General features: G+C 54.5%; 1 protein-coding gene across 1 annotated transcript in view; it reads left to right on the top strand.

Moving 5' to 3' along the window:
* Nucleotides 1–26,167, top strand: part of ddx41 (DEAD (Asp-Glu-Ala-Asp) box polypeptide 41) — an 84,181-nt gene that overhangs the window by 10,768 nt on the left and 47,246 nt on the right. The window contains exons 3-9 of the mRNA XM_085963227.1: nt 313–469; nt 7,107–7,181; nt 11,123–11,183; nt 16,362–16,498; nt 18,626–18,698; nt 19,606–19,759; nt 25,577–25,713. Coding sequence (XP_085819353.1) covers nt 313–469; nt 7,107–7,181; nt 11,123–11,183; nt 16,362–16,498; nt 18,626–18,698; nt 19,606–19,759; nt 25,577–25,713 — 794 coding nt within the window. The remainder of the gene's footprint in view (nt 1–312; nt 470–7,106; nt 7,182–11,122; nt 11,184–16,361; nt 16,499–18,625; nt 18,699–19,605; nt 19,760–25,576; nt 25,714–26,167) is intronic.

Raw genomic sequence — 26,167 nt, 5'->3', positions numbered from 1 at the left:
TTGGTTTAGTGTGCACAGTGCAAGGAGTGAAGGTTTGGTTTAGTGTGCACAGTGCAAGGAGTGAAGGTTTGGTTTAGTGTGCACAGTGCAAGGAGTGAAGGTTTGGTTTCTTATAATGGCAGTACTGTGACTGTTCCAGCAAGCTGATCAAATGTTTCAATAAACTGCATTTGGAAGCCGAGAAGTATGTAGAGCTGAAAAGAAACTGGGAAAACCCAGTGAGTTAATCAGCCTTAGTAACAGGAAGACAATGTGATGATTTAACACTTTCTCCTTGCTGCTATCTGGAGACTGATTTTCGTGTGTGTCCAGATGGAGAAGCTGGTGCGGATACGGAGGAAAGTTGCCCTGGACAATGAACAGGACAGTGGCAGTGACTGCAGAGAAGATGATGGGGATGGCCCACTCGGACCACGGTCCAATATCAGTCTGCTGGACCAGCACCAGCAGCTGAAGGAAAAGGCAGAAGGTGCAGTATTTCTATCCCAGTAGCCATTGTTAGGCGGGCCTGGTGAACTGTATAGTCTGTGGAAGGGGCAGTCCGACACTGACTGTGGGGGGGGCAGTCCGACACTGACCGTGGGAGGGGCAGTCCGACACTGACCGTGGGGGGGGCAGTCCGACACTGACCGTGGGAGGGGCGGTCCGACACTGACCGTGGGGGGGGCAGTCCGACACTGACCGTGGGATGTGGGGCAGTCCGACACTGACCGTGGGAGGGGCAGTCCGACACTGACCGTGGGGGGGGCAGTCCGACACTGACCGTGGGGGGGGCAGTCCGACACTGACCGTGGGGGGGGCAGTCCGACACTGACCGTGGGAGGGGCAGTCCGACACTGACCGTGGGAGGGGCAGTCCGACACTGACCGTGGGGGGGGCAGTCCGACACTGACCGTGGGAGGGGCAGTCCGACACTGACCGTGGGAGGGGCAGTCCGACACTGACCGTGGGATGTGGGGCAGTCTGACACTGACCGTGGGAGGGGCAGTCCGACACTGACCGTGGGATGTGGGGCAGTCCGACACTGACCGTGGGAGGGGCAGTCCGACACTGACTGTGGGAGGGGCGGTCCGACACTGACCGTGGGAGGGGCGGTCCGACACTGACCGTGGGGGGGGCAGTCCGACACTGACCGTGGGGGGGGCAGTCCGACACTGACCGTGGGGGGGGCAGTCCGACACTGACCGTGGGAGGGGCAGTCTGACACTGACCGTGGGAGGGGCAGTCCGACACTGACCGTGGGGGGGGCAGTCCGACACTGACCGTGGGGGGGGCAGTCCGACACTGACTGTGGGATATGGGGCGGTCCGACACTGACCGTGGGAGGGGTTGTCCGACACTGACCGTGGGGGGGGCAGTCCGACACTGACCGTGGGAGGGGCAGTCCGACACTGACCGTGGGAGGGGCAGTCCGACACTGACCGTGGGAGGGGCAGTCCGACACTGACCGTGGGGGGGGCAGTCCGTCACTGACCGTGGGAGGGGCAGTCCGACACTGACCGTGGGAGGGGCGGTCCGACACTGACCGTGGGAGGGGCGGTCCGACACTGACCGTGGGAGGGGCAGTCCGACACTGACCGTGGGAGGGGCGGTCCGACACTGACCGTGGGGGGGGCAGTCCGACACTGACCGTGGGGGGGGCAGTCCGACACTGACCGTGGGGGGGGCAGTCCGACACTGACCGTGGGAGGGGCAGTCTGACACTGACCGTGGGAGGGGCAGTCCGACACTGACCGTGGGGGGGGCAGTCCGACACTGACCGTGGGGGGGGCAGTCCGACACTGACTGTGGGATATGGGGCGGTCCGACACTGACCGTGGGAGGGGTTGTCCGACACTGACCGTGGGGGGGGCAGTCCGACACTGACCGTGGGAGGGGCAGTCCGACACTGACCGTGGGAGGGGCAGTCCGACACTGACCGTGGGGGGGGCAGTCCGACACTGACCGTGGGAGGGGCAGTCCGACACTGACCGTGGGATATGGGGCAGTCCGACACTGACCGTGGGGGGGGCAGTCCGACACTGACCGTGGGAGGGGCAGTCCGACACTGACCGTGGGAGGGGCGGTCCGACACTGACCGTGGGAGGGGCGGTCCGACACTGACCGTGGGGGGGGCAGTCCGACACTGACCGTGGGAGGGGCAGTCCGACACTGACCGTGGGAGGGGCGGTCCGACACTGACCGTGGGAGGGGCAGTCCGACACTGACCGTGGGACGGGCAGTCCGACACTGACCGTGGGAGGGGCAGTCCGACACTGACCGTGGGAGGGGCGGTCCGACACTGACTGTGGGATATGGGGCAGTCCGACACTGACCGTGGGGGGGGCAGTCCGACACTGACCGTGGGAGGGGCAGTCCGACACTGACCGTGGGAGGGGCGGTCCGACACTGACCGTGGGAGGGGCGGTCCGACACTGACCGTGGGAGGGGCAGTCCGACACTGACCGTGGGAGGGGCGGTCCGACACTGACCGTGGGATATGGGGCAGTCTGACACTGACCGTGGGAGGGGCAGTCCGACACTGACCGTGGGAGGGGCAGTCCGACACTGACCGTGGGAGGGGCAGTCCGACACTGACCGTGGGAGGGGCAGTCCGACACTGACCGTGGGAGGGGCAGTCCGACACTGACCGTGGGAGGGGCGGTCCGACACTGACCGTGGGAGGGGCGGTCCGACACTGACCGTGGGAGGGGGCAGTCCGACACTGACCGTGGGATATGGGGCAGTCCGACACTGACCGTGGGAGGGGCGGTCCGACACTGACGGTGGGAGGGGCGGTCCGACACTGACCGTGGGATATGGGGCAGTCCGACACTGACGGTGGGAGGGGCAGTCCGACACTGACCGTGGGAGGGGCAGTCCGACACTGACCGTGGGAGGGGCAGTCTGACACTGACCGTGGGAGGGGCAGTCCGACACTGACCGTGGGATATGGGGCAGTCCGACACTGACCGTGGGAGGGGCGGTCCGACACTGACCGTGGGGGGGGCAGTCCGACACTGACCGTGGGATGTGGGGCAGTCCGACACTGACCGTGGGAGGGGCAGTCCGACACTGACCGTGGGGGGGGCAGTCCGACACTGACCGTGGGAGGGGCAGTCCGACACTGACCGTGGGAGGGGCAGTCCGACACTGACCGTGGGGGGGGCAGTCCGACACTGACCGTGGGAGGGGCAGTCCGACACTGACCGTGGGAGGGGCAGTCCGACACTGACCGTGGGATGTGGGGCAGTCTGACACTGACCGTGGGAGGGGCAGTCCGACGCTGACCGTGGGATGTGGGGCAGTCCGACACTGACCGTGGGAGGGGCAGTCCGACACTGACTGTGGGAGGGGCGGTCCGACACTGACCGTGGGAGGGGCGGTCCGACACTGACCGTGGGGGGGGCAGTCCGACACTGACCGTGGGGGGGGCAGTCCGACACTGACCGTGGGGGGGGCAGTCCGACACTGACCGTGGGAGGGGCAGTCTGACACTGACCGTGGGAGGGGCAGTCCGACACTGACCGTGGGGGGGGCAGTCCGACACTGACCGTGGGGGGGCAGTCCGACACTGACTGTGGGATATGGGGCGGTCCGACACTGACCGTGGGAGGGGTTGTCCGACACTGACCGTGGGGGGGGCAGTCCGACACTGACCGTGGGAGGGGCAGTCCGACACTGACCGTGGGAGGGGCAGTCCGACACTGACCGTGGGAGGGGCAGTCCGACACTGACCGTGGGGGGGGCAGTCCGTCACTGACCGTGGGAGGGGCAGTCCGACACTGACCGTGGGGGGGGCAGTCCGACACTGACCGTGGGAGGGGCGGTCCGACACTGACCGTGGGGGGGGGCAGTCCGACACTGACCGTGGGATGTGGGGCAGTCCGACACTGACCGTGGGAGGGGCAGTCCGACACTGACCGTGGGGGGGGCAGTCCGACACTGACCGTGGGGGGGGCAGTCCGACACTGACCGTGGGGGGGGCAGTCCGACACTGACCGTGGGAGGGGCAGTCCGACACTGACCGTGGGAGGGGCAGTCCGACACTGACCGTGGGGGGGGCAGTCCGACACTGACCGTGGGAGGGGCAGTCCGACACTGACCGTGGGAGGGGCAGTCCGACACTGACCGTGGGATGTGGGGCAGTCTGACACTGACCGTGGGAGGGGCAGTCCGACACTGACCGTGGGATGTGGGGCAGTCCGACACTGACCGTGGGACGGGCAGTCCGACACTGACCGTGGGAGGGGCGGTCCGACACTGACCGTGGGAGGGGCAGTCCGACACTGACCGTGGGAGGGGCGGTCCGACACTGACCGTGGGGGGGGCAGTCCGACACTGACCGTGGGGGGGGCAGTCCGACACTGACTGTGGGATATGGGGCGGTCCGACACTGACCGTGGGAGGGGCGGTCCGACACTGACCGTGGGAGGGGCAGTCCGACACTGACCGTGGGACGGGCAGTCCGACACTGACCGTGGGAGGGGCAGTCCGACACTGACCGTGGGAGGGGCAGTCCGACACTGACCGTGGGATATGGGGCAGTCCGACACTGACCGTGGGAGGGGCAGTCCGACACTGACCGTGGGATGTGGGGCAGTCCGACACTGACCGTGGGAGGGGCAGTCCGACACTGACCGTGGGAGGGGCGGTCCGACACTGACCGTGGGAGGGGCGGTCCGACACTGACCGTGGGAGGGGCGGTCCGACACTGACCGTGGGAGGGGCAGTCCGACACTGACCGTGGGAGGGGCGATCCGACACTGACCGTGGGGGGGGCGGTCCGACACTGACCGGTGGGGGGGGCAGTCCGACACTGACCGTGGGAGGGGCAGTCTGACACTGACCGTGGGAGGGGCAGTCCGACACTGACCGTGGGGGGGGCAGTCCGACACTGACCGTGGGGGGGGCAGTCCGACACTGACTGTGGGATATGGGGCGGTCCGACACTGACCGTGGGAGGGGTTGTCCGACACTGACCGTGGGGGGGGCAGTCCGACACTGACCGTGGGAGGGGCAGTCCGACACTGACCGTGGGAGGGGCAGTCCGACACTGACCGTGGGGGGGGCAGTCCGACACTGACCGTGGGAGGGGCAGTCCGACACTGACCGTGGGATATGGGGCAGTCCGACACTGACCGTGGGGGGGGCAGTCCGACACTGACCGTGGGAGGGGCAATCCGACACTGACCGTGGGAGGGGCGGTCCGACACTGACCGTGGGAGGGGCGGTCCGACACTGACCGTGGGGGGGGCAGTCCGACACTGACCGTGGGAGGGGCAGTCCGACACTGACCGTGGGAGGGGCGGTCCGACACTGACCGTGGGAGGGGCAGTCCGACACTGACCGTGGGACGGGCAGTCCGACACTGACCGTGGGAGGGGCGGTCCGACACTGACTGTGGGATATGGGGCAGTCCGACACTGACCGTGGGGGGGGCAGTCCGACCCTGACCGTGGGAGGGGCAGTCCGACACTGACCGTGGGAGGGGCGGTCCGACACTGACCGTGGGAGGGGCGGTCCGACACTGACCGTGGGAGGGGCAGTCCGACACTGACCGTGGGAGGGGCGGTCCGACACTGACCGTGGGATATGGGGCAGTCTGACACTGACCGTGGGAGGGGCAGTCCGACACTGACCGTGGGAGGGGCAGTCCGACACTGACCGTGGGAGGGGCAGTCCGACACTGACCGTGGGAGGGGCAGTCCGACACTGACCGTGGGAGGGGCAGTCCGACACTGACCGTGGGAGGGGCGGTCCGACACTGACCGTGGGAGGGGGCAGTCCGACACTGACCGTGGGATATGGGGCAGTCCGACACTGACCGTGGGAGGGGCGGTCCGACACTGACGGTGGGAGGGGCGGTCCGACACTGACCGTGAGATATGGGGCAGTCCGACACTGACGGTGGGAGGGGCAGTCCGACACTGACCGTGGGAGGGGCAGTCTGACACTGACCGTGGGAGGGGCAGTCCGACACTGACCGTGGGATATGGGGCAGTCCGACACTGACCGTGGGGGGGGCAGTCCGACACTGACCGTGGGAGGGGCAGTCCGACACTGACCGTGGGGGGGGCAGTCCGACACTGACCGTGGGAGGGGCAGTCCGACACTGACCGTGGGAGGGGCAGTCCGACACTGACCGTGGGAGGGGCAGTCCGACACTGACCGTGGGAGGGGCAGTCCGACACTGACCGTGGGAGGGGCGGTCCGACACTGACCGTGGGAGGGGCGGTCCGACACTGACCGTGGGAGGGGCAGTCCGACACTGACCGTGGGAGGGGCAGTCCGACACTGACCGTGGGATATGGGGCAGTCCAACACTGACCGTGGGAGGGGCAGTCCGACACTGACCGTGGGAGGGGCAGTCCGACACTGACCGTGGGAGGGGCAGTCTGACACTGACCGTGGGAGGGGCAGTCCGACACTGACCGTGGGGGGGGCAGTCCGACACTGACCGTGGGAGGGGCAGTCCGACACTGACCGTGGGAGGGGCAGTCTGACACTGACCGTGGGATGTGGGGCAGTCCGACAATGACCGTGGGAGGGGCAGTCCGACACTGACCGTGGGAGGGGCAGTCCGACACTGACCGTGGGAGGGGCAGTCCGACACTGACCGTGGGAGGGGCAGTCCGACACTGACCGTGGGATATGGGGCAGTCCAACACTGACCGTGGGAGGGGCAGTCCGACACTGACCGTGGGAGGGGCGGTCCGACACTGACCGTGGGAGGGGCGGTCCGACACTGACCGTGGGATATGGGGCAGTCCGACACTGACCGTGGGATATGGGGCAGTCCGACACTGACCGTGGGAGGGACGGTCCGACACTGACCGTGGGATATGGGGCAGTCCGACACTGACCGTGGGAGGGACAGTCCGACACTGACCGTGGGAGGGGCGGTCCGACACTGACCGTGGGAGGGGCGGTCCGACACTGACCGTGGGAGGGGCGGTCCGACACTGACCGTGGGAGGGGCGGTCCGACACTGATCGTGGGAGGGGCAGTCCGACACTGACCGTGGGATATGGTGGGATTCATCAATTCAGGGAGGGTCTGTTAATGTTGCCTGGTTTTGAGTCTGGATTTACTGGCGGATGCTCACACTGGTTTGTGTTTTGCAGCACGTAAAGAATCTGCTAAAGAAAAACGACTGAAAGAAGAGGAAAAAATTCTGGAAAGCGTTGCTGAAGGCAGAGGTTGGTTTAATTGTTGTAACTTTTGGGGCATCGAATCTACAGCATAGAAAGAGACCATTCGGCCCAACTGGTCTGTGCCAGTGTTTATACTCCACATCAGCCTCCTCCCACTCTAATACCTGTTCCCACCCTGCCCCCTGTACCCCTCGATTCTCCCCCTGCACCCCTCGATTCTCCCCCTGCACCCCTCGATTCTCCCCCTGTACCCCTCGATTCTCCCCCTGTACCCCTCGATTCGCCCCCTGCCCCCTGTACCCCTCGATTCGCCCCCTGTACCCCTCGATTCTCCCCCTGTACCCCTCGATTCGCCCCCTGCCCCCTGTACCCCTCGATTCGCCCCCTGTACCCCTCGATTCTCCTCCTGTACCCCTCGATTCTCCCCCTGCCCCCTGTACCCCTCGATTCTCCCCCTGCCCCCTGTACCCCTCGATTCTCCCCCTGTACCCCTCGATTCTCCCCCTGTACCCCTCGATTCTCCCCCTGTACCCCTCGATTCTCCCCCTGTACCCCTCGATTCTCCCCCTGTACCCCTCGATTCTCCCCCTGTACCCCTCGATTCTCCCCCTGTACCCCTCGATTCTCCCCCTGTCCCCCTCGATTCTCCCCCTGTCCCCTGTACCCTTCTATTCTCACCCTACCCCCCAAACCCCTCGATTCCCACCCTGCCCCCCCGTACCCCTCGATTCCCCCCCTGCCCCCCCCGTACCCCTCGATTCTCACCCTGCCCCCTGTACCCCTCTATTCCCACCCTGCCCCCTGTACCCCTCGATTCTCACCCTGCCCCCTGTACCCCTCGATTCTCACCCTGCCCCCTGTACCCCTCGATTCTCACCCTGCCCCCTGTACCCCTCGATTCTCACCCTGCCCCCTGTACCCCTCGATTCTCACCCTGCCCCCTGTACCCCTCGATTCTCACCCTGCCCCCTGTACCCCTCGATTCTCACCCTGCCCCCTGTACCCCTCGATTCTCACCCTGCCCCCTGTACCCCTCGATTCTCACCCTGCCCCCTGTACCCCTCGATTCTCACCCTGCCCCCTGTACCCCTCGATTCTCACCCTGCCCCCTGTACCCCTCGATTCTCACCCTGCCCCCTGTACCCCTCGATTCTCACCCTGCCCCCTGTACCCCTCGATTCCCACCCTGCCCCCTGTACCCCTCGATTCTCACCCTGCCTCCTGTACCCCTCGATTCTCACCCTGCCCCCTGTACCCCTCGATTCTCACCCTGCCCCTGTACCCCTCTATTCTCACTCTGCCTCCTGTACCCCTCGATTCACACCCTGCCCCTGTACCCCTCGATTCCCACCCTGCCCCCTGTACCCCTCTATTCTCACTCTGCCCCTGTACCCCTCTATTCTCACCCTGTCCCCTGTACCCCTCTATTCCCCCGCCCCCTGTACCCCTCGATTCTCACCCTGCCCCCTGCACCCCTCTATTCTCACCCTGCCCCCTGTACCCCTCGATTCCCACCCTGCCCCCTGTACCCCTCTATTCTTCCGCCCCCTGTACCCCTCTATTCTCACCCTGCCCCCTGTACCCCTCTATTCCCCCGCCCCCTGTACCCCTCGATTCCCACCCTGCCCCCTGTACCCCTCGATTCTCACCCTGCCCCCTGCACCCCTCTATTCTCACCCTGCCCCCTGTACCCCTCGATTCTCACCCTGCCTCCTGTACCCCTCTATTCTCACCCTGCCCCCTGTACCCCTCTATTCTCACCCTGCCCCCTGTACCCCTCTATTCTCACCCTGCCCCCTGTACCCCTCTATTCTCACCCTGCCCCCTGTATCTCTCTAGCAAAGATTCTGTTATTTTTCCTACTACTGATGTTAAGCTAACAGGCCTATCGTGTTCCCTTGATTAGTCTGCCTACCCTTTGGAAGATGGGGATAACATTTGCTGTGCTCCTGTCCTCTGGCACCAGTCCTTTTGATATTGACTTGTTATACATGGATACTGGTGCCTCCACTATCTCTTCCTGAGTTGGAGTATGCGAGGGTGCAATCCCCCTGGACCCGGGCTTTTGTCCTTTAGTTTGGCGAGTATCTCCATCTTTCTTTTCACCATCGCACTATCCCTCTTGACTTTCTTCTTTGTTAGTCTCGTCAGTGAAAACTGAGGCCAAGTATCTTCAGTATTGCTGCCATTTCAGTATCACCTCCTGCGAGTTTATCTTGCTCATCCTTTCGTGGCCCTGTCTTTATCTTAATTTCCCTTTTGTTACTTGTGTTTCTGTAGAATACTTTACTATTTCTTTTTATATTCATTGATCATTTCATAATTCCTCTTTACCTTCCTAGTTGTATTTTTTTACCTCATTCCTAAACTCACCAAATTCCCTTTTGTCATCCTCCTTTATTGTTTATGTACTTTGTGTCTCTTTTTCTTTAGATTCAATTTTATGTTCACTTTATTCATCCATTGTCTCACATTCTTGGCTAGTTTGTTCCTTATTTACTGGAGTATATTTCTGCTGAACTCTCTTGATTTCTCCTTTAAATGTTACCCACTGATGTTCTAACTCTCTGTCAGTACGTTCCTCCAGTTTACCTTCCTTGGCTCCACCCTCATAGCTGGCTTTTTCCCCATCTTTACTTTGGTCTTTGTACTATCTATATCTCTCAGTCATTATCTTAACCCTTATTATATTGTGATCCGTACTCCCTAGATGTTCTCCCACACTTGCTTCTCTTTCCCATTACTCGGTCTAGCAGTGATTCCTCCCCTGTTGGCCTTCTTGCATTTTGGGTCAAAAGGAGTCCTGTACGTATGTAATAACTCCACCCCTTTCACTCCCTCTCCCTGCCAGTTTATTTGGGGGTATGTGAAATTCCCCCATGATTATGATTCGAAAGAAAAGCAGTGCCATCATTGCTGTAAACATTTTTTATTGGGATACAGCAACATAAATAACATGCTAGTGAGTCAATGAAAGCAGAAACGTAGAAGATAGGAGCAGGAGTCGGCCATTCGGCCCCTCGAGCCTGCTCCGCCATTCAATGAGATCATGGCTGATCATCCAAATTCAGTACCCTGTCCCTGCTTTCTCCCCAGATCCCTTTAGCCTCAAGAAATATATCCAACTCCTTCTTGAATATATTTAATGAATTGGCCTCTACTGCCTTCTGTGGTAGAGAATTCCACAGGTTCACCACTCTCTGGGTGAAGAAATTCTTCCTCATCTCAGTCCTAAATGGCTTACCCCTTATCCTTAGAAAGCTGAAGAGCTTTGGGGTCCCTCACCGCTCCCCTCACAGACTCGCGGTGTCCACGAATCCCACTTTGAATAACTCTGACGCAGTGAGGACAAACTGCACTGTCAGTGACACTGTCGGTCAGGAGAATAGAGACTCCAGGAGGGTGTCAAAATTCTCCGGGGTGATTCACACACATACATTTGAAAAATCACGGTTTTAGAGTGGATGTGAAATCTAAGAATATGGGAGACAGAGAGGAACTGAAAAACAGCCTGGGGCAGCAATGGAGAAGCAAGAGAGGAAAGTGACAGAATATAACGTGTGGAAAGACTCGGGCCATTGAAAGGAGGTCTCACTCTCGAGGAGAATGCACCACTTGGTGCAACCCAAAGTCTCACAGACCAGATGCTCCCAGCTTCCATATCTTGTCTGTGCTGAGGTGGCTCATGTCTGATTTAGGTAGGACAAAATATCTGCCAGGGTTCTTGGCGTTGATTGCCATTCAGTGACCCCTACTCTAACTGTGTTTGTGTGGCTGTCGGGTGAGGATAGGGTCAGACTTGGCTGTGATGGCTTCTAAGGTCAAATAGTCTGCTGACACTCGCTGTCTGGGCTCAGCCCTGAATTACTTGGGCGAGGTCTGGGCGATGGTGCTGTGTGTGGAGTCGCGGGCTTGCAGTGCTGAAGGGGAGGGTGAAGCTGACCGTGCCAAGCTGTGGTCAAACAGCTCTTTCCTATCTCTTGTAGCACTGATGTCTGTGAAAGAAATGGCGAAGGGCATAACCTACGACGACCCGATCAAAACCAGGTGAGCATGGATGCTTCCGGACTGAACCACTCTTGTATTTTCTGCATTGTAAAAGATTTGAGAAACTGGTGAAAATACTGGGCCTGCAGTGCATGCTACGATTGAAATTAATAATTTATTAATGCGTCAAAAATCAGATCTGTGAATGGAAACCGAGAAATGTACCAATAAACCACTACTGATGTTAATCCAGCTCCCTCACACTGTCACTCAGTAACCCCTCTCCCCCAGCGCCCTGTGTTACTGACTGTATCTCTAATGTTAATCCAGCTCCCTCACATTGTCACTGAGTAACCTCTTCCCCAGCGCCCTGTGTTACTGACTGTATCTCTAATGATGTTAATCCAGCTCCCTCACACTGTCACTCAGTAACCCCTCTCCCCCAGCACCCTGTGTCACTGACTGTATCTCTACTGATGTTAATCCAGCTCCCTCACACTGTCACTCAGTAACCCCTCTCCCCCAGCGCCCTGTGTTACTGACTGTATCTCTACTGATGTTAATCCAGCTCCCTCACACTGTCACTCAGTAACCCCTCTCCCCCAGCACCCTGTGTCACTAACTGTATCTCTACTGATGTTAATCCAGCTCCCTCACACTGTCACTCAGTAACCCCTCTCCCCCAGCACCCTGTGTTACTGACTGTATCTCTACTGATGTTAATCCAGCTCCCTCACACTGTCACTCAGTAACCCCTCTCCCCCAGTGCCCTGTGTCACTGACTGTATCTCTACTGATGTTAATCCAGCCCCCTCACACTGTCACTGAGTAACCCCTCTCCCCCAGCGCCCTGTGTTACTGACTGTATCTCTACTGATGTTAATCCAGCTCCCTCACACTGTCACTGAGTAACCCCTCTCCCCCAGCACCCTGTGTTACTAACTGTATCTCTACTGATGTTAATCCAGCTCCCTCACACTGTCACTCAGTAACCCCTCTCCCCCAGCGCCCTGTGTCACTGACTGTATCTCTACTGATGTTAATCCAGCTCCCTCACACTGTCACTCAGTAACCCCTCTCCCCCAGCGCCCTGTGTTACTGACTGTATCTCTACTGATGTTAATCCAGCTCCCTCACACTGTCACTCAGTAACCCCTCCCTCCAGCGCCCTGTGTTACTGACTGTATCTCTACTGATGTTAATCCAGCTCCCTCACACTGTCACTCAGTAACCCCTCTCCCCCAGCGCCCTGTGTTACTGACTGTATCTCTACTGATGTTAATCCAGCTCCCTCACACTGTCACTCAGTAACCCCTCTCCCCCAGCACCCTGTGTTACTGACTGTATCTCTACTGATGTTAATCCAGCTCCCTCACGCTGTCACTCAGTAACCCCTCCCTCCAGCGCCCTGTGTCACTGACTGTATCTCTACTGATGTTAATCCAGCTCCCTCACACTGTCGCTCAGTAACCCCTCTCCCCCAGCACCCTGTGTTACTGACTGTATCTCTACTGATGTTAATCCAGCTCCCTCACACTGTCACTGAGTAACCCCTCTCCCCCAGCGCCCTGTGTCACTGACTGTATCTCTACTGATGTTAATCCAGCTCCCTCACACTGTCGCTCAGTAACCCCTCTCCCCCAGCACCCTGTGTTACTGACTGTATCTCTACTGATGTTAATCCAGCTCCCTCACACTGTCACTCAGTAACCCCTCTCCCCCAGCGCCCTGTTACTGACTGTATCTCTACTGAGGTTAATCCAGCTCCCTCACACTGTCACTGAGTAACCCCTCTCCCCCAGCACCCTGTGTTACTGACTGTATCTCTACTGATGTTAATCCAGCTCACTCACACTGTCACTGAGTAACCCCTCTCCCCCAGCGCCCTGTGTTACTGACTGTATCTCTACTGATGTTAATCCAGCTCCCTCACACTGTCACTCAGTAACCCCTCTCCCCCAGCACCCTGTGTTACTGACTGTATCTCTACTGATGTTAATCCAGCTCCCTCACACTGTCACTCAGTAACCCCTCTCCCCCAGCGCCCTGTTACTGACTGTATCTCTACTGATGTTAATCCAGCTCCCTCACACTGTCACTCAGTAACCCCTCTCCCCCAGCACCCTGTGTTACTGACTGTATCTCTACTGATGTTAATCCAGCTCCCTCACACTGTCACTCAGTAACCCCTCTCCCCCAGCACCCTGTGTCACTGACTGTATCTCTACTGATGTTAATCCAGCTCCCTCACACTGTCACTCAGTAACCCCTCTCCCCCAGCGCCCTGTGTTACTGACTGTATCTCTACTGATGTTAATCCAGCTCCCTCACACTGTCACTCAGTAACCCCTCTCCCCCAGCGCCCTGTGTTACTGACTGTATCTCTACTGATGTTAATCCAGCTCCCTCACACTGTCACTCAGTAACCCCTCTCCCCCAGCGCCCTGTGTTACTGACTGTATCTCTACTGATGTTAATCCCGCTCCCTCACACTGACACTCAGTAACCCCTCTCCCCCAGCGTCCTGTGTTACTGACTGTATCTCTACTGATGTTAATCCAGCTCCCTCACAGTCACTCAGTAACCCCTCTCCCCCAGCGCCCTGTGTTACTGACTGTATCTCTACTGATGTTAATCCCGCTCCCTCACACTGACACTCAGTAACCCCTCTCCCCCAGCGTCCTGTGTTACTGACTGTATCTCTACTGATGTTAATCCAGCTCCCTCACAGTCACTCAGTAACCCCTCTCCCCCAGCGCCCTGTGTTACTGACTGTATCTCTACTGATGTTAAGCCAGCTCCCTCACACTGTCACTCAGTAACCCCTCTCCCCCAGCACCCTGTGTTACTGACTGTATCTCTACTGATGTTAATCCAGCTCCCTCACACTGTCACTCAGTAACCCCTCTCCCCCAGCGCCCTGTGTCACTGACTGTATCTCTACTGATGTTAATCCAGCTCCCTCACACTGTCACTCAGTAACCCCTCTCCCCCAGCGCCCTGTGTCACTGACTATCTCTACTGATGTTAATCCAGCTCCCTCACGCTGTCACTCAGTAACCCCTCCCTCCAGCGCCCTGTGTCACTGACTGTATCTCTACTGATGTTAATCCAGCTCCCTTACACTGTCACTCAGTAACCCCACCCCCCAGCGCCTATGTTACTGACTATCTCTACTGATGTTAATCCAGCCCCCTCACACTGTCACTCAGTAACCCCTCTCCCCCAGCGCCCTGTTACTGACTGTATCTCTACTGATGTTAATCCAGCTCCCTCACACTGTCACTCAGTAACCCCACCCCCCAGCGCCCTGTGTCACTGACTGTATCTCTACTGATGTTAATCCAGCTCCCTCACACTGTCACTCAGTAACCCCTCTCCCCCAGCACCCTGTGTCACTGACTGTATCTCTACTGATGTTAATCCAGCTCCCTCACACTGTCACTCAGTAACCCCTCTCCCCCAGCGCCCTGTGTTACTGACTGTATCTCTACTGATGTTAATCCAGCTCCCTCACACTGTCACTGAGTAACCCCTCCCCCCCAGCGCCCTGTGTTACTGACTGTATCTCTACTGATGTTAATCCAGCTCCCTCACACTGACACTCAGTAACCCCTCTCCCCCAGCGTCCTGTGTTACTGACTGTATCTCTACTGATGTTAATCCAGCTCCCTCACAGTCACTCAGTAACCCCTCTCCCCCAGCGCCCTGTGTTACTGACTGTATCTCTACTGATGTTAATCCCGCTCCCTCACACTGACACTCAGTAACCCCTCTCCCCCAGCGTCCTGTGTTACTGACTGTATCTCTACTGATGTTAATCCAGCTCCCTCACAGTCACTCAGTAACCCCTCTCCCCCAGCGCCCTGTGTTACTGACTGTATCTCTACTGATGTTAAGCCAGCTCCCTCACACTGTCACTCAGTAACCCCTCTCCCCCAGCACCCTGTGTTACTGACTGTATCTCTACTGATGTTAATCCAGCTCCCTCACACTGTCACTCAGTAACCCCTCTCCCCCAGCGCCCTGTGTCACTGACTGTATCTCTACTGATGTTAATCCAGCTCCCTCACACTGTCACTCAGTAACCCCTCTCCCCCAGCGCCCTGTGTCACTGACTATCTCTACTGATGTTAATCCAGCTCCCTTACACTGTCACTCAGTAACCCCACCCCCCAGCGCCTATGTTACTGACTATCTCTACTGATGTTAATCCAGCCCCCTCACACTGTCACTCAGTAACCCCTCTCCCCCAGCGCCCTGTTACTGACTGTATCTCTACTGATGTTAATCCAGCTCCCTCACAGTCACTCAGTAACCCCTCCCCCAGCACCCTGTGTTACTGACTGTATCTCTACTGAGGTTAATCCAGCTCACTCACACTGTCACTCAGTAACCCCTCTCCCCCAGCGCCCTGTGTTACTGACTGTATCTCTACTGATGTTAATCCAGCTCCCTCACACTGTCACTCAGTAACCCCTCCCTCCAGCGCCCTGTGTCACTGACTGTATCTCTACTGATGTTAATCCAGCTCCCTCACACTGTCACTCAGTAACCCCTCTCCCCCAGCGCCCTGTGTTACTGACTGTATCTCTACTGATAATCTAGTTCCCTCACACTCCATCAATGCTGAGGGTGTATCAATTTGAAATGTTCGCTCAGAGGGTGAGGAGAGATTACTTTCTGCAGACGGGTCTGTGTGTGAAATGGGTTTGCACAGGAAGTAGTTGAGGCAGAGACCATTGAGCATTGCCTCCATCACCTTACTGTGTATGATTGTATTTACTGAAACGTGTCTTACAGGTGGCGACAGGAATATCGCCGCCTTTGGTTCAGCATGTATTTTGTGAAGCGTCCTGGGATGTTTTCTTATGTGAAAGGCACTATATAAATGCAAATTATTACTGAAGCGTTAAAGGGAAAATTGGAATCCTGTTTGGAGGAGAGGAAGATATCGAGTTACGGGGAGAGATGGATTCATTCGTTTGATTTTGCTCTAACACGGAGCCGCAAGTTCAGTCTGTCGAATGGCGCCCTTTTGTGCTGTAAACATTTTGGTTGTATGGTTCTACCCAGCACCTTATGTCCTCAGGACTTTAAATACTTTGTAAATGTTTCAAACAGCCTGTCTGAATTGCCTGGTTGTAAATGCACGCCGTAGTATTTTTGTGAGGCTTTGGGACGATTAAGCTGCCCGGCCGAGGCTGTGTAACCAGTAACGTGGACCTCTGCTTGCAGCTGGAACCCACCGCGGTACATACGCAGCATGCCCGAAGCACGCAATGAGCGCGTGCGGAGGAAATACCACATCCTGGTGGAGGGGGAAGGCTTGCCGTGTCCCGTCAAACACTTCAAGGAAATGAAGTTTCCAGCAGGTATGAGCAATTCAACCATAGGGTGATTGGGGGGAGTGGGGGAGAGACGGGCCGAGCCCTGGGGTGCGGGGGGAGAGACTAGCCGAGCCCTGGGGGGGGGGGGTGGGGGGGGAGAGACTAGCCGAGCCCTGGGGGGGTGGTGGGGGGGAGAGACTAGCTGAGCCCTGGGGGTGCGGGGGAGAGACGGGCCGAGCCCTGGGGGGGGGAGAAACTAGCCGAGCCCTGGGGGTGGTTTGGGGGGGGGGGGGCGGGGAGAGACTAGCCGAGCCCTGGGGGTGGTGGGGGGGGAGACGGGCCGAGCCCTGGGGGTGGGGGGGAGAGACGGGCCGAGCCCTGGGGGTGGGGGGGGCCCAGCCTTTCACAACCTCAGGACGCCCCATACTTTTACAGCCAATGGAGTACTTTTGTAGTGTAGCCACTGTTGTAATGTAGGAAACGCGACAGCCAATCTGCACTCAGCAAGATCCCACTAACAGCAATGTTACAAATGACCAGTTAATCTGTTGGTTGAGGGATAAATATTGCCCAGGACACCAGGAGAACGCTCCTGCTCTTTTCGAATCGGGCCCTGGGATCTTTTACATCCACCCGAGAGGGCAGATGGGGCCTCGGTTTAACGTCTTATCTGAAGACGGTACCTCTGACAGTGCTGCACTCCCTCAGCACTGCACTGGAGTGTTGGCCTGGACTTTGTGCTCAAGTCTCTGGAGTGGGACTTGAACCCATGACCTGCTGATTCAGAGGCGAGAGAGCTCCCCACTGAGCCACGGCTAACCCATAACCGCACAATATCACAATGACAATACTTGGATACAACTACAATTCCAGGTGTACGGTCCCCACCACTCGCACCGTCCCGGTTTATCCCGGATTAATGGTGCTGACCATTGCCATAGGCTGCAATTACAGAGGCTCTGCTTAACCTGTTAAACGCAGCAGCTATTTCAGGCGGTTAAGCAGCTGTTTGCATCTTGTTAAAGTACGATTACCTGTCATTAAGTCCTTTCAGGCAGTCCCGTCGCCCCCTTCAGTCGCCCCTGTGACTGCTACTTCCAACGGTGAAAGGCTAGAGATGAAACTGATTGGACCGTAGCATTATTCAGCCCTGGTCAGCAGATCATTGGTTAATGGCTAGCTGATTGCCGACCACTTTGTCTCCAGCATTCTTTTGCAAGCCGTGCAGGAGCCAGTTTAAAGTGACGACAATCTCCCATGAAGAATGGTTGGACTTGTTCTGTGCCACACTGAATATAGAATCTGCTGGAACCACTCTGGGTTGTCCTGCCCACAGGAAGAGAAGGTCCAAAAAGTGCAAAAAAAATCAAATTGGTCCAGTGAAATAACAGTTTACAATGTATACAGCCTCAAATAATCAGCACTGATGTTTAGCTGAAGCAGGAAGCCCCAATGCTGGCTCAAAGACATCAGCTTCCTTCCCAACAGCATCAAATCTACCAAAACACCAAATACAGTAACTGAAAGTCACCAAATATTAGAGAGACCACACCAGGACCTACCACCTTTACGTACTGGCACAGTACTGTATTTAAATATATGTCCCAGTTGGGAATGGATTGCTAATTTCCTCGCTTTCGCCGGCCACCCCATATGGCGGGCAAATCGCGTTCGGATGAACACTCCCAAAGTAAGTGGCGAGGACTGTAGTTCACATTATTACAAACGTGGATTAGATTAGAGCAGTGCAATTGCCCTCGGTGACTAATATCCCAGTTATAGCTAGAGCAGTGACATTGGGTGGCTTGTTCTCACAGTGTGCGAGTGAGCAGCTATGGGTACACTGCTGCCTTGCACTGTATTGATTGAAGTGAAGTCTGAGTGAAATCTGTACACCGAGCTCTCTCTCTCTGTCACTGAGTTTCTGATTTTAAATATCAGTGTTAGAAAGTTGGTTCCACAGGTCAGCTAAGGTGTTTGTTAAAGGTTAGATGTGTTTTGAAATGTTTGCTGAGGTACTGGAGGTCTGTTGGACAGTGCAAAACATTGTACTTCACTCAGATGATGTCGTGTTGCTCCTGTCACTCCCAGCTATGGCTCAGGGAATATGGGATCCAACCTGTACCTGTCCTGTGTGTATTCCTGGTAAAATTCTCGGTACTTCCCTTCCAGCAATTTTGAAAGGCCTGAAGAAGAAGGGGATTTTACATCCGACACCCATTCAGATCCAGGGAATTCCGACAGTGTGAGTACTGGGATTTAAAATTTAACACCGATTCCGATTCAGGGAATTCTGATAACATGAGTACTGGGATTTTACATTTAACACCCATTCCGATTCAGGGAATTCTAGCAGTGGGAGTGCTGTGGCCCGTGCTATGTAGACATCATTACTGGCAGTCTGCTAATACAAGTGCTGGTTACTGGGTTGGGAATTTGAACCTGTGCTGTCAGCTTGCTCCTGAATCTGTAAATCTCCGCAGGATGCCTTGTACTGGGAACTTGTTCTCGGATGAAGTGAGCTCTCTTGGTAAATGCTTTAACTGTTAACGTAATGCGGCATTCCGATGGTCTCAGGCTCTTGGGATAGGGGCTGGGAAATGAGGCAGATCCCGAGTGCCCTCCAGCAGCTCCTGCTGGGAAGCATGTGTGGATGTTTGGTGCGGAGGGCACTGGGTTCTGCTGGGAAGGCCTAACTCGGCTCATTGCAACATGGGATACGGCACTTAAAAGAGAAAGAAATAGTTTTTGAAAATATGTCGTTATATAAATGTCTGGCCCTCATTCACATTCTCTGCACGCCGGGCGAGTCCAGCCCGCTGCTGTTTGGGAATACAGGCTTGGCATGCAACGAAACCTCACCTTGCCATCTGTTCTGGTGTTAGCCCTTGTGCTTAATGCTTGTGGTGCTAACTGCTCCTTGGACCCAAAGTGGCAGCTCGATCAGCATCCCTGGGTCCGCATCCAGGATTACTGTCTGATGAACAATACTGGGCACAGGGTGTTGTCTGCGATTAGTAAAGGGCACATTGCAGGAATATTTGTATGGCCTTGGCTGACATTAATGTTGGGTGTGAATGAGTGCTGGAATTGTCCAGGAGTTCCTCTGCTCTGCAGTGTTGGATGTTCTCACGCCTGTGTGTCTGTTTCAGTTTGGCCGGCAGGGATATGATCGGGATTGCGTTCACTGGCTCTGGCAAGACGCTGGTATTCATCCTGCCCATGATCATGTTCTGCCAGGAGCAGGAGAAAAGGTTGCCGTTCTCCAAGAGAGAGGGTCCCTATGGACTCATCATCTGCCCGTCTGTAAGTACCGCTCTACTGCTCCACAGAGCACCGTAACTCCTGTACTGGAATGTTTTTCAAGGTGCGGAAAGTCCATGTTGGGATATATTGAACATCGTCACTTTAACACCAAGAGTGCACAACCATAATTTGAACGAGTTTAGATGTAACTGCTCTATGAGGAGAATATATGGAAGCAGTGGGGGCTAATTATATAGAATTACATAGAATATACAGCAGAGAAACAGGCCATTCGGGCCAACTAGTCTCTGCTGGTGTTTATACTCCACACGGGTCTCCTCCCATTCCAGCACATCTTTCTATTCCCTTTTCTCTCATATACTCGTCTCGTTTACTTTTGAAAGCATCTAAGCTGTTTGGCTCAACGGTGGTAGCAAGTGCCTCATTCTAACCACTTTGAGTAAAGACATTTCTCCTTAATTCTCCATTGGATTTACAGGAAACTTTGGTTTATCCGGAGGTTGTATGTCCGGAAACCTCGATCTACCGGCAGAAATCAGGAGCCGTTTTGTTAGTTTTTTTTTCTTCGCGTGGCTTTGTTTTCAACAGTCGGGCTCTGGAAAGTCTCTCTGGAGCTGTTGCTAAGCTACAGAGACGCTTCCAAGGTACGGGCCGACTGTTTACAAGCTGTTGCTAAGCAACAGTGTTGTCAGATACGGAGATGAAAACCTCCGTATGCTTCAACATTAACGCTGGAGTGTCCGGCAGTTTTGATAGATCGGCACCAGCTCGGTCCCGTCGGTGCCGGATATCTCAAAGTTTCCTGTATCAGTCACTATCTTGTATTTATGGCCCCTAGTTTTGGATTCTCCCACAAGTGGAAACATTCTCTCCACATTTACCCTGCCCAACCCATTCATCATTTTAAAGACCTCCATCAGGTGCTCCTCTAAGTTTTCTCTTTTCAAAAGAAAAAAGCCCCAACCTGTTCAATCTTTCCCGATAGCTGGAATCTCTCAGTTCTGGTACCATCCTTGTAAATCCCTTTTGCACTTTCTCCAGTGATTCTGTCGTTTTTAGAGTATGGAGACCAGAACTCTGCACAGTCCTCCTGTGCAGCCTGACCAGGGTCCGATACCAGTTTAACAAAACGTCACTACTTTTGAACTCTATACCCCTAGAAATAAATCCCAGTGCTTTGTTAGCATTTTTAATTGCTTTGCTGACCTGCGATGCTGCTTTTAATAATTTGTTCACCTGTATCCCTCGATCTCTTTATTCTTCTACTCCATTCAGTTTCTTATTTTCTAAAGTGTAGGTGATGATTATTATTCCTACCAAGTGCATCACCTCACATTTATCTATGTTCATCTTCATTTGCCACTTAACTGCCCATTCTGCAAGTTTTCTAATGCCTTGTTGCATTCCTCCTCAGTGTTAGCTATACCGAGGAAGCTATACCCCCCCCCCCCCAGTTTAGTATCATCTGCAAATGTTGATATTGAGTTACTTGTTCCTAAATCCAAATCATTCATGTAAATTATGAATAACAATGGTCCCAGCACTGATTCTTGTGGAACACCACTTTCAACCTTCCTCCAAGCTGAATAACTACCCCTTACCCTGACTCACTGCTTGCTATTTTTTAGTCAATTTATACCAGCAAATTCCAGAGGTAAATACCGGCAGGGTATGAGAGGTGTGGTAAATCTCCCTCTACATTGTCCCATCAAACACTCCCAGGGCAGCTACAGCACTGGTTAGATTACAGAGTAAATCTCCCTCTACACTGCCCCATCAAACACTCCCAGGGCAGGTACAGCACGGGTTAGATACAGAGTAAAGCTCCCTCTACACTGTCCCATCAAACACTCCCAGGGCAGGTACAGCACGGGTTAGATACAGAGTAAAGCTCCCTCTACACTGTCCCATCAAACACTCCCAGGGCAGGTACAGCACGGGTTAGATACAGAGTAAATCTCCCTCTACACTGCCCCATCAAACACTCCCAGGGCAGGTACAGCACGGGTTAGATACAGAGTAAAGCTCCCTCTACACTGCCCCATCAAACACTCCCAGGGCAGGTACAGCATGGGTTAGATACAGAGTAAAGCTCCCTCTACACTGCCCCATCAAACACTCCCAGGGCAGGTACAGCACGGGTTAGATACAGAGTAATGGCCCCCTGCCCTACCCCATCAAACACTCCCGGGGCAGGTACAAGCACGGGTTAGATACGGAGTAAAGCTCCCTCTACACTGTCCCATCAAACACTCCCAGGGCAGCAAGATTTGCCTCAGTAATGCACATTAATCCCAACCTTAGAGAGAGCCTCCTCTTGTTCATGTGGTACTTGTCCATTTTCCAGATCAGCCACTGTGAATGAAACTGCTAATTTAAGGATAGTTAAACTGATAGACTGGGATCGTAATAGTATTAAGGGCAGAGAAGGGGAAGAATTTCTGAAGTGTGTTCAGGAGAACTTTCTTGATCAGTATGTTTCCAGCCCGACAAGACAGGAGGCATTAAGAACAATAAGAAATAGGAGCAGGAGTTGGCCATACGGCCCCTCGAGCCTGCTCCACCATTTAATAAGATCATGGCTGATCATCGACCTCAACTCCACTTTCCCGCCTGATCCCCGTATCCCTTGATTCCCCTAGAGTCCAAAAATCTATCGATCTCAGCCTTGAATATACTCAATGACTCAGCATTCACAGCCCTCTGGGGCAGAGAATTCCAAAGATTCATAACCCTCTGAGTGAAGAAATTCCTCCTCGTCTCAGTCTTTAATGGCCGCCCCTTATCCTGAGACTATGCCCCCTAGTTCTAGACTCACCAGCCAGGGGAAACAACCTCTCAGCATCTACCCTGTCAATCCCCTTCAGAATCCTGTATGTTTCAATGAGATCACCTCTCATTCTTCTAAACTCCAGAGAGTATAGGCCCATTCTACACAATCTCTCATCATAGGACAGCCCTCTCATCCCAGGAATCAATCTAGTGAACCTTCGTTGCACCGCCTCCAAGGCAAGTATATCCTTCCTTAGATAAGGAGACCAAAACTGTGCCCAGTACTCCAGGTGTGGTCTCACCAAGGCCCGTACAATTGTAGCAAGACTTCCTTACTCTTATACTCCAACCCCCTTGCAATAAAGGCCAACATGCAATTTGCCTTCCTTATTGCTTGCTGTACCTGCATGCTAGCTTTCTGTGTTTCTTGCATGAGGACACCCAAATCTCTCTCAACACCAACATTTGAAAGTTTCTCGCCATTTAAAAAATATTCTGTTTTTCTATTCTTCCTACCAAAGTGAATAATCTCACATTTCCCTACATTATACTCCATCTGCCACCTTATTGCCCACTCATTTAGTCAATAATATCCCTTTGTAGACTCTTTGGCCTAGAAATTCACTATAGCCCTGTTTGGGGCGCCACACGCTGCGGCACGGCGCGCTGCGGTACTGCAGACCTTCCTCCCCTTCTTAAAGGGGAGGGGCCTTGTGCAGCGCGATCAAGGATCGCGAGTGCTGGCAAAAGAGCCCGGCACCGAGGAGAAGTGCCGGGCTCTTGGAACGCAGTCGGCACTCCGCGGGGGGGGGGGTCTCATGAGGCCGGGGACGGCAGCGCGGAGAGGTGCTGGCAGGCAGCCAGCAAGACAAATGGTCGCCCCGCACCTCCTTTAATTAGCGCCTCTACCGCCGCAGGTAGGCCCCCCTGAACCGGTCGCACATAGCGTCTGCCGTTAAAGCAGGGGGCGCATTTAAATATCGCAATCGGGGCGTTAGCAGGGCGCTGCGCACACCGATGACGTCATCGGTAGCGGTGCAGCGCCGCCATTAGCATCCCGTTGAATGTAGCGGGAGGCGTGGCCAGTGGCTTCCGACCCACTTAGTGCCCTCTTAAGGCGCTAATAGGTGGCGCAGCCCACTGAATTTCTTGGCCTTTGTGTTCTCCTCACAGCTTACTGTCCCACCTAGCTTGGTATCATCAGCAAACTTGGATACATTACACTCGGTCCCTTCATCTAGGTCATTAATATAGATGATAAATAGCCGAGGCCCCAACACTGATCCTTGCGGCACCCCACTAGTTACAGCCTGCCAACCTGAAAAAGATCTGTTTATCCCTACTCTCTGTTTTCTGTCCGTTAACCAATCCTCTATCCATGCTACTATATTACCCCCAACCCCATGAGCCCTAATCTTGTGTAATAACCTTTTATGTGGCACTTTATCGAATACCTTTTGGAAATCCAAATATACTACATCCACTGGTTCCCCTTTATCTACCCTGCTAGTTACATCCTCAAAAAAACGCTAATAAATTTGTCAAACACGATTTCCCTTCCATAAAACAACGTTGACTCTGCCTAATCATATTATGATTTTCTAAGTGCCCTGATACCACTTCCTTAACAATGGATTCCAGCATTTTCCTGATGACTGATGTCAGGCTAACTGGCCTGTCGTTCCCTGTTTTTTCTCTCCCTCGTTTCTTGAATAGCGGTGTTACATTTGCAACCTTCCAATCCGCTGGGACCGTTCCAGAATCTAGAGAATTTTGGAAGATCAAAACCAATGCATCCACTATCTCTTCAGCCACCTCTTTTAGAACCCTAGAATGTAGGCCGTCAGGTCCTCGGGATTTGTCGGCTTTTAGTCCCATTAATTTTTCTAGTACTTTTTCTCTAGTTCTATTAATTACGTTAAGTTCCTCGCCCTCATTAGACCCTTGGTTCTGCACCATTTTTGGTATGCTTTTTGTGTCTTCTGCTGTGACGACAGATCCAAAATATTTGTTTAACATTTCTGCCATTTTCTTATTCCCCACAATAATTTCTCCTGTCTCAGCCTCTAAGGGACCAACGTTAACTTTTGCTACTCTTTTCCTTTTTACATACTTGTAGAAACTCTTACAATCTGCTTTTATATTTCTTGCTAGTTTTCTCTCTATTTTTTCCCTTTTTATCAATTTTTTGGTCAACCTTTGCTGGTTTCTGAAACTCTCCCAATCCTCAGGCTTACTATTATTCTTTGCAACATTATAAGCTTCTTCTTTCAATCTAATGCTATCCTTAACTTCTTTAGTTAGCCACGGTTGGATCACTTTTCCCGTGGAGCTTTTATTTCTCAATGGAATGTATTTTTGTTGAGAATTATGAAATATTTCTTTAAATGCTAGCCATTGCTTATCTACCGCCATACCTTTTAATGTATTTTTCCAATCTACCTTAGCCAACTCGCCCCTCATACCTATATAATTGGCTTTATTTAAGTTTAAGACTCTAGTTTCGGACTTAGGCAAGTCACTCTCAAAATTAAATTGAAATTCTTTCAAAAGGGAGTTGAATAAGTATCTGAAGGAAAGAAATTTGCAGGACTACAGGGAAATGGCGGGGGAGTGGGACGAGCTGAAGTGCTCCTGCAGATTGCCGGCACAGGCTCGATGAGCTGAATGGCTGCCTTCTGTGCTGCAACCATTCTATGATAGTTTTGTCCTCCTGACCCATGCCCTCTAGGAACTGAATGAGGACTTTTACAGCAAACCCAAAGAGGAGACTTTGGTCCCATCGGGAGCGGCTTGAATTCAAACCAGACTTGAAACCTAGTGTATCACCCAACCCCCAGCACAGTGTTCCCAGTGATTACATCTCAGTTCATCCACCTTCCTCTCCCTGGTCAAGCCCACAATAGCCTGGGTTGTTAAAATCAGTACACATGATTTTATTGCTGTGTCGTCGTGCAGCTCTTGCACTGATATTGCTGATGTGAAAGTGCTGTAGTCTTTGTGAATAGAGATGTGTTGCCGTGGACGTTGGGTCTTGCTGCATGTTTATGGGCTGACAGAAATGATGCTTTCCTTCCCATGCAGAGAGAGTTAGCGAGACAGACCCACGGGATTATCGACTATTATTGCCGCCTGCTAGAAGAGGATGGCTTTCCCCAGCTTCGCTGTGCACTCTGCATTGGTGGCATGTCCATCAAGGAGCAGATGGAGGTGGTCAAACGGTACGTGCAATGTTTCAGTAGTCCGAGCTCAGCCCTTCCTGTTTCTGCTCTGCCGCAAGACAGAAAGACAACATCATTGGTTCATTGCCTTGTGACCGATGGTCATTCTCCTGTGTATCAAAAGGGAAAGTTAGAATGATAGATCCCTGCGAAGGAGTTCAACGGTGGAGCTCAGCTGCGTGTTTCGTGGACAGCCTCTGAGGGAAATGTGGCAGATAATGTGCGCACAGCAAGGTCCCACAAACAGCAATGAGATGAATGACCAGATAATTTGTTTTCAGTGATGTTGGTTGAGAGATGAATATTGGTCAGGACACCAGGAGAACTCCCCTTCTCTTCAGGAATACTGAAACACAGGCAGTGTGAGGGAATACTGAATCACAGTGTGTGTGGGAATACTGAATCACAGTGTGTGGGAATGCTGAATCTCAGTGTGAGGGAATACTGAAACACA

The sequence above is a fragment of the Somniosus microcephalus genome, chromosome 21, assembly GCF_052327205.1.
Source record: "Somniosus microcephalus isolate GS21.2 chromosome 21, FLI_Smic_1.0, whole genome shotgun sequence".
Lineage (NCBI taxonomy): Eukaryota > Metazoa > Chordata > Chondrichthyes > Squaliformes > Somniosidae > Somniosus > Somniosus microcephalus.
This window is presented reverse-complemented; position numbering and strand designations above follow the sequence as displayed.